This window comes from Neolamprologus multifasciatus, chromosome 15, assembly GCF_963576455.1.
Source record: "Neolamprologus multifasciatus chromosome 15, fNeoMul1.2, whole genome shotgun sequence".
NCBI lineage: Eukaryota > Metazoa > Chordata > Actinopteri > Cichliformes > Cichlidae > Neolamprologus > Neolamprologus multifasciatus.
In genome coordinates, this window is record NC_140453.1 from 21,013,334 (window position 1) to 21,022,036 (window position 8,703).

Below are 8,703 nucleotides of genomic sequence, written 5' to 3' on the forward strand. Positions count from 1 at the left end.
AGAGCTACGAGGGTCCTTTAAAAGTAGTTCTTGTTTATTTGGATTTTATTGGACAGCAGATTTACAGGTGAGTCACAGGTGGACAAAAAGGTGAACACATGTATTTTGCAACCCATGACCTCCACAAAGCAAGGGCATTAAAGAACAAATACATGATATGGCACATTAAAAAAAGACATGATATCCAGCTCAAATGCATAATAAATGACATTTTGCTGTCTCTCCCATAATCTCAATTCAAGATTGTTTGAGTGTTATATCGCCTCCTTGTGAAATGTCTCTTCCTACACTGCCAACCAAAAATAATGTAGCACCATCTAATGGTTTCACTTCAGTTTGGAACGTTGTAATCAGTGGAAGTGATGACACCTGTGGAGATAGTAACATGTCTATATCAGAGAGACAACACCCGTTACAGCTTTTCTCTTTGCCAAAAGATGCCCTGCTGCATTATGTGGCTGCTGGCTGCTTTCTGCATGTCAACAGGTACAGCCTAAAAACATACGTACTACAAAGTATGGATTTCTAGCTTAATAGTGATAATATTTTTGTGTGTATGTAGTTGGCAGTGTTCCCATCAGTCCCACCGGTCCTTTCGCAGGTTGGTGCTGATTAAATTCATTTGCATCTTTGATTTGTATATGCTGCAATATAACAAATCTGAGGATTCTACATTTTTGTAGGTAATGTTTCTTTAACTGCCACTACCACGGGTGGGTATGAGAGCACCACTGCAGCGACTCCAAGAGGTAAGCTCTAGAGTTTTGTTTTTTTGTGTTTCTAATTCATAATCAATAACATTTCCAAATGTAGTTAAGATATTGAAAGTTTCACTTTCAATTAGTGCTTTTTTTTTTTTTTTTTTAATTTAAATTTTTTGTTTTGTTTTGTTTTAAAAGGTGCTCACAATGAAACATACTCTGCATCAGATTGGTCCACATTACATGCATGTAGATTTCAGGGTGGATGCAGTATGAGATGTGCAGAAGTTCCCCTTACTTTATGAGTTCTAAAGTGACATGATAGATTTTTGATGTGTCTGTTTAGATTATGATTTTTTTTTTTTAATTACACCCACAATGCCACCAGCTTTGCTCCAGACTGGTGACCAGTTTATGCACTTGCACTGTTTTGGGATTTGCTAGAATACAATGATGACTTAAAGAATTTCTAACACTTGATACAATAGAAGTCTGTACAGACAGAATATGTTTTGCTTCATGGATCCCTGGTATTTGTTTCAGATGGTGCAAGTTCTTTACACCCATAAAATAAGAAGTGGAAACATGAATGATATTGGATGTATTTTTATTTCAGATTATGCCTTTTCTCTAAATCCCACCATGAATACCACCAGCTCTGCTCCAGGTTGGTGCTCACTGAATCACTCAGAATATTTTTCATTTGCTAGATCATGAATCCAGTCCACTTAACTGTCTCCAGGGTGCTTGTTGTGCATCTGATATTATGATTTAGCGTGGACCACTGCATACAATGGGTGTCCAATAACCCAGAATATTTGATTCTGGTATCGTTACGGTCATTTATATGAAATGTGTACTGGATTTTCATTTCAGTGGGTGCAACTCCTTTAAATGATGCTCTGAATGCCAGCAGTCTTGCTGAAGGTTGGTTCTGAATAATTTTAGAGTTAGGTCTTTGGAAAGCCATTAGTGTCCAATATATTTTGTACATGCTTAAAAGTGGAAATGGTCAATACTGGATATCTTTGTCTTTCAGATTATCATATTTTTTTAGAAAACACTCTGAACACTACGAGCTCTGTTCCAGGTTGGCATCTGGTTAATTCACTAGCACCCTTATACATTTGTTACTTTCTCTAATTAAGAAAATTGTTTTGGGAATTGTACCATTTCTATGGTTGTGTATAACCAAAGAACAGATTTAGTATTTTGTTACATGCGCTTTATAAACACTGCTTCCATTTCAGTTGGCACAGCTCCTGTAAATGATGCCCTGAATGCCAGCAGGCTTGCTGAAGGTTTGTGCTAATGTGTTTCTGTGGGTTATGTCATTGGAGAGTCATCAGTGTTAATATAACTCTGCCTGTTCAAAAAGCGAAACGTGGATGTTTGTTTCAGACGATGCCATATATTTAAATGACACCTTCAATACCACCAGCTCTGCTCCAGGTTGGTGGTCACTGAGTGACTCTGATTATTTTCCATTAGTAGAATATGAATTCTTATTCTTAACTCCCTTGTAAATCCCAGGATGGTTGGAGTGTGAAATTCTTTGATGATGATGATGATGATTATTATATATTTTTGTATTGTTACGGTCATTTATATGGAATCTGTACTGCACAATGTAAACCCTGGATGTGCTTTATATTTCAGGTGGTGCAACTCCTTTAAATTATGCTCTGAATACCACCAGTCTTGCTGAAGGTTGGTGCAAATAATTGTTTTGTCATTGGAAGGCCATTACAGTGTTAATATACTGTGTACATGCTTAAAAATTGGAAAGATGGTCAATATTGGATGTTTGTTTCAGATTATCCCTTAAATTTGAATGACACCCACAATAATACAGACTCTGCTACAGTTTTGTGTTGGCTTGACTCACTTGCACTAGTCTACTGTTCTATGATTAGACATTGACTGACAGCTCCTGCAGATTAATTGTATCTTTCTTGATTAAAACATTGTGCATACTTGTAGTTTCTGTTTTTAGTTGGTCCAAGATTTTTAACTGATGCCCTGAATGCCACCAGTCCTGCTGCAGGTTGGTCATTATTTTTGTGGGTTACATCTTCACAATTAGTTTTTAGTATTAGTATTTTGTACATGCTTAAAAGTGGAAACATGATGGACGTTGAATGTGTTTCTGTTTCAGATTACGCCACATCTTTCAATGACACCCACATTACTTCAAATACAACTGGCAGTGCTTCAGGTTTGTTTTCACAGGACTTCAGACTGTCAGGTTTTATGTTTGAGGTGTTATAAATATGTGGCTGTCTGCAGGTGCTGCAGCTCCAGAACCTGAATCTTCAAAGAATGAGAGTGCAGAAACTTTGAAAGGTAAAACTTGAGCATAGCATGAGATTAGACTGGCCACAATCCTGGCAGATTAGCTAGTGTTAGCCCTTCTACACATCCTATTATAGACACAGTATTTAAGATGCTTTAGCCAGCCCAGATGAGATGGTCAGATGCCATCAAGCACTATTTCAGTTAATCAATGTCCAATCAGCTGGCTCTGTTCTGGGATCTTTCTTATCTCGCTGCCTCTTGCCTTGCACATATGGCCATGGAACAGCCAATCACAAAACTGAGCCTTACTGCAGATGGAAAAATCAGCCTCTTGATTAGTGGGCCACACTAAACCACTTAATTTTCATGTCCAATGACTACTTTTTCTGATTTTTAAATCCTGCACTTTGTCAGAGTTTGATCAAGACATGCCAGTCCAGGAGGGAGACATTCTAATTCCGGTAAGATGGAGGGGTTTTATATTTATTTATATTTTGTGTGGCACTGCTGATTGCTGTATGTTTAAACTTGCAGGAGAACAGAAATGCTGTACAGACTCTGTGGCCGGATGCCACCACCCCTTACATCATCACTGATGCACTGGGTAGGTTGTTGTCCCTCAAATAGGACCAGATATTTGATTACTGAATGATAACTGATTTGGTTTTGACTCCAACAGTTTCCCGAGAGGCAGAAATTAAAGCTGCCTTTAAGATGATATCGGATGTCACATGTATTCGTTTTAAGAAACGAGACACCGAGTCGAGCTATTTGAAGCTTGTGACTGGCAATGGGTAAGAAGTCAACCATCTCTGGGTAGGTTCATTATTTTGTTAAAGATGAGGCAGTACAGGAAATTGCCATAACAAATTGTTTCCAAGGAAACAAAGCAACAGTAAGGAAAATCAGAAACTTCCAGCATTTGCAGGCCTGCCCTTTGCCGCACCTGTTTTGTTTTTGGTTTTTATTACAGGTCTACCTCTATCTCTAAAGACTTCAATCATTCAATCCAATTTTATACTGTGGTGGTGTCACTAGAGACTTGAACACTGGATACTAGAAAGGGATGGGGAAGAAAAGCTTTAATGAAAGATTAATAGATGGGGAAACAACATGCTTGGCAGCAAAAAGGAAAGCCCATAAAGTAGGCATGGTCATACAAGACCATGGGGGAGGGATAAATCTCCCCCACTCATTAAAGCCTGCCCAACAATTATTTAATCTTATTTCTTATTACTAGTTTGTGACACAAATTAAGGCCTGTTCCATTCAATTTGGTACATTTTGGCTTCAGCCTCCATTATCCATATATTCAGACATTAAGGGAGAATCTCAGGTCAGAACTGAGTGGTTGAACTCTAACATTTTATTTTGTGCCTAGCTGTGCCTCATTCGTTGGTTGTCAAGGAGGAGCCCAGCAGCTCTTCTTTTCTTCAGAGTGCACCGTGGGGAACCTTTGCCATGAACTGCTCCATGCTCTGGGACTGTATCATGAACACACTCGTGAAGACCGGGATAAATATGTCACAGTGAACTGGCAGAATATTGTGGCAGGTACACAAGCTCATTTGCTTTTTGCATTAGTTGTAATGCAGTTAAAAACAAGTTGTATCCAGATTGTTCACACAGCCCAGTTCCTTTGGATGCAATTTAAATCTTTGGTCAGTAAAAGTGAGACCTCTTGGTTTGTATAATGGAAAATATGCTCCCAGTGGTGTTGATGGAATGTAAAGTACAAGTTTGTGCACATGAATGTTAAGATCCTCTCCTGCCAGCTCAGTCTCTCCTTGTCAAAGCCTTCATCTTCTTGAAACAAGAACTATAACTGTCTCTTGTAATGCACATTAAAAAAAAAAAAAGGAACATTAACTTCAGTATGAAGAAATTATTTGGCTATTATTGTGATACAGTGGATGCATAATGTTCAACTATGCCATTTTGGATTTCTTTTTCCTTAAAGGTAAAGAAAATAACTTCAAGGTGAAGCATGGAAACACTCAAAACCTACCATATGATCTCACGTCCATAATGCACTACGGGCGGTAAGTTGACGACGTCCTCATTTTATTTTCTAATTTTAAAGTACTTGAAACAGACTCCAGATAAGTTTACCCTCCCCCTGGTCTTGCAGGGATTTCTTCAGTACAAATGGAAATCCAACTGTGTTGCCTAAGCAGAGTGGTGTGGAGATAGGTCAGAGGAAACATCTGAGCCAGCTGGACATAGAAAGATTGAATAAACTCTACCGCTGTGGTAAAATTTGAAACTAAATAATTGCATGTTTCATTTTATAACAGTTGCCTGTTCAATTGACAGTAAATGTGGCACAAACTACAGACAAAGGCAACCCTGAAATTTCTTTCAGGTCTTATCTTAGGTCTTATCTTCAAATTACTTTTATTGTCATGTCACATTACTTCTACACTGGTACAGCACACGTGAGATCCTTGTGTGCAAGCTTCACAACCAACAGTGGTATGCAAAAATGCCGGAAACATAAACAAGCCAAATATAAGCGCAGGAATGTCAGAATTATAAGAGTAAAATATATATACAACTTTAAGGATATATGCACATTACTAATATGTATGCCCCATACATACATGTAAAATCTAGATGTCAGCAGTTGAATTGTGCAAAAGAAATGGCATATGTACAATATGGAGTGCATAGTGTTGAAGTTCCATTAGGAAGAGTAAGGTGTCACTGATCAGCAGCCTGATGGAAAAGCTGTCCCTCAGTCTGCTGGTGTGGGACCGGATACTGCAGTACCTCCTGCCTGACAGGAGTAGTTTGTCTTAACGCTGCTGTTATCGTTACCATAACCTAACCCAGACAAATCTTTGCATCATGGGAGGAAGTGGAGAGACACCACACGAATATGAAATACTTCAGCTAGTGTATTCAACCCAACACCTTCTTGCTGTGAGCCAACAGTGTTAATCACTACATCACTATGCTGCACAGCAGTCACTTATTTTAAAATACTTTCTTTTCCAGTAATCATTCAAACGTTCATTTAAGCAGTCATATCTCCAGAATACATATGAAGAGTTCGAGAGCTATGAGGGTCCTTCAAAGGTAGTTCTTGTTTATTTGGATTTTATTGGACAGATTCACAGGTGACCGGGGGAGAGAAAGTTACACATCTTTTGCAAGCACATTAGATTCCCATGACTTCCACATAGGAAGGGCATTAGAGAACAAATACATGATATGACATGTTTTCATTAAAAAAAGACATGATACTTTAACAAAAAGAATTCTATACCCAGCGTATTATTTTATAGATTGGTTCAGAGGGGGTAAAGAAAGAAAAAGAAATCTCAGGAGTTTCCCCTTCAGCTCAAATGCATAAATTACATTTTGCTGTCTCTCCCATAATCTCAGTTCAAGATTGAGTGTCATGTCGTCTGCCTGTAAAATGTCTCTTCTATCACAGCCAACCAGGAATAATGTAGCGTCATCTTGTGGCTTAATTGTAATTTGCAACGCTGTAATCAGTGGAAGTGATGACACCTGTGGAGATGGTAACATGTATATATATCAGAGAGACAACAGCTTTTCTCTTTGCCAAAAGATGCCTTGATGTCTTCTGCGGCTGCTGGCCGCCTTCTGCATGTCAACAGGTACAGCATAAAAACATACGTACTACAAAGTATGGATTTTTAGCTGAATATTAATAATTAGTGATGGCCAAATGAAGCTTTCTGAAGCTTGTCTTGAAAAACAGTTCATTACTTGAAGCTTTTCAACAGTCCTCTCTGGTGACATCTGGTGGTCAAAAATATGAAGAGCAGCTTGAATCCACAAAATAAAACCCACTGCTTCATTATGATTGCTCACAGAGTGGAATTCTGTCTGATATTGGGCCGCTGTTGTGTTGCTTTGAACGTGTATTTGTTGGTGGTTAAAAAAAAAATGTGTTTTTTGTTTAATAAATTTTGACCAGTAAACTCTCCTTGTTTAAACATGCACTATTGTGTGGTCTTTCTTTGCTTGTGACTTCTTGATGTTGATAAATACAATAATTGAAAAATACCACATTATATATAAAATACATATGATAATGTACAACACATTATGGAGTATGCTTCTGCTGTGAGGTCCTGCCTCCATGCACTTATGCAATTAACCGCTAGACTGGTATATTTATAAATACTATATTAGGGAAATTTTCCCAGAAATATTTTTGATCTGGGGGTAGAATTAATTGTGAAATGGAAAGGGAAAATGCTTATGAACTTAAATTAAAAACATGATGCATTTAAAGTAGCCCTTTTTCATTCTTAAGAGAATTTGTTCTAGTGTGCGATGGCCGAACCTGCTGATTTAAATTTAGCCATTTAAATCAGCTGTAATGGATCAAGAACACATCTAAAATCTGCAGAACACCAGCCCTCGAGGCCTGGGTTTGGACACCACTGCTCTAGAGGTTATTTTTTTATTTATAATCAGTAACATTTAAAGTGTATTTGTTTAAAGTTTAACTTGCAGTTGGTGTCCTTAATTTTATTTATTTTTTCTTTCTAAAGACAATCATCAGGTTGGATGTTGGTGCAGACTACATGCATGTAGATTTCAGAGTGGATGCAGTATGAAATGTGCAGCAATTCCCCTTATTTTAAGAGTTCTAATATGACATGAAAGATTTTTGGATGTGTCTCTTTCAGATTATGCTTTTATTTGTTTTTCTTTTGTTTAAAATTACATTACACCCACAATGCCACCAGCTCTGCTCCAGACCGGTGATCAGTTAATGCACTTGCACTATTTTTAGATTTGCTAGAACACAATGATGACTTAAGGAATTTCTAACACTTCTATTGTGATACAATAGAAGTCTCAACAGAATATTTTTTGTACCCTGAATACCACCAGCTCAGCTGCAGATTGGTGTTCATTGAGTGACTTGGATTACTTTACATTAGTAGAATTAGTAGAATTCCTTGAATTTTCTTTACTCCTTTGTAAATCCCAGGATGGTTGGTATTGCAGCTCCTCTAAAACAAACGTCCGGAGCAGGCTAAATATCGGGATACTGACGCGCAGCAATAAACACAAAATGCACTTCTGAGCCATTTGTTCTGTTTATTCAACCATTACTCTTTTTACTTAAAGGGAAAGAAAATAACTTCAAGATGAAGCATGGAAACACTCAAAACCTAAAATAAGATCCCAGCTCTATAATGCACTACCAGCTGTAAGGTGAAGTCATCCTTTTTTTAAACTTAAAACTTTAAAAAAAATTTAAGTACGTGAAACAGACTCCAGACCCCCACCCCATCTCTGTCTTGCAGGTCTCGCTTCAGTACAAATGGAAATCCAACTGTTGCCTAAGCAGAGTGGTGTGGAGATAGGTCAGAGGACACATCTACCGCTGTGGTAAATTTTGAAACTAAATAAACTGCATGTTTCATTTTATAATTTTATTACATGTTCAATTGACAGTAAATGTGGCACAAACTACAGACAAAAGCAACCCTGAAATTTCTTCTTCCACATAAGATGACATCTACTGGTTAACCTGCATTCTGCTGAAATTAAAATTGAATTTAAAAAATCTATTCTAAGATGGGTGTGTCTTTTTTATTTATTTGTATGCACAGTTACCCTATTTGTGATATTCACAAGTGTTGTATTCTGTGGAGAAACTACGCCACGTACTGGACACTGGCGGAATAAAAATTGGCAGAGAAGCGAC

The 8,703-nt window shown here is 37.7% G+C and overlaps 2 protein-coding genes across 14 annotated transcripts in view; both read left to right on the forward strand.

The window, feature by feature from the left end:
- The first annotated feature begins 371 nt into the window (after positions 1 to 371).
- LOC146501991 (hatching enzyme 1.2-like) lies at positions 372 to 5,273 on the forward strand. 13 transcript variants are annotated; one of them, XM_085133719.1, is made up of 19 exons: positions 374 to 486; positions 563 to 601; positions 684 to 749; positions 900 to 925; positions 1,314 to 1,368; positions 1,578 to 1,628; positions 1,741 to 1,791; positions 1,952 to 2,002; positions 2,103 to 2,153; positions 2,361 to 2,411; positions 2,698 to 2,748; positions 2,860 to 2,919; positions 2,991 to 3,047; positions 3,414 to 3,460; positions 3,534 to 3,603; positions 3,679 to 3,793; positions 4,381 to 4,553; positions 4,960 to 5,041; positions 5,131 to 5,273. In XM_085133719.1, the coding sequence occupies exons 1-19, from the start codon at positions 438 to 440 to the stop codon at positions 5,261 to 5,263; spliced, it is 1,278 nt and encodes a 425-aa protein (XP_084989845.1). In that variant the 5' UTR covers positions 374 to 437; the 3' UTR covers positions 5,264 to 5,273. The 13 variants fall into 13 exon arrangements, with proteins under 13 accessions (XP_084989848.1, XP_084989851.1, XP_084989853.1 ...); XM_085133722.1 differs by lacking the exon at positions 2,698 to 2,748 and having other exon boundaries at positions 372 to 486; XM_085133723.1 differs by lacking the exon at positions 2,103 to 2,153 and having other exon boundaries at positions 373 to 486; positions 1,961 to 2,002.
- A 94-nt stretch (positions 5,274 to 5,367) lies between these two features.
- ttll2 (tubulin tyrosine ligase-like family, member 2) overlaps positions 5,368 to 8,703 on the forward strand; it is a 10,813-nt gene continuing 7,477 nt past the window's right edge. The window contains exons 1-2 of the mRNA XM_085133718.1: positions 5,368 to 8,202; positions 8,300 to 8,703. The exon at positions 8,300 to 8,703 is cut by the window's right edge and continues 500 nt beyond it. The gene's annotated coding sequence lies outside the window, so the exon portion shown is untranslated. The remainder of the gene's footprint in view (positions 8,203 to 8,299) is intronic.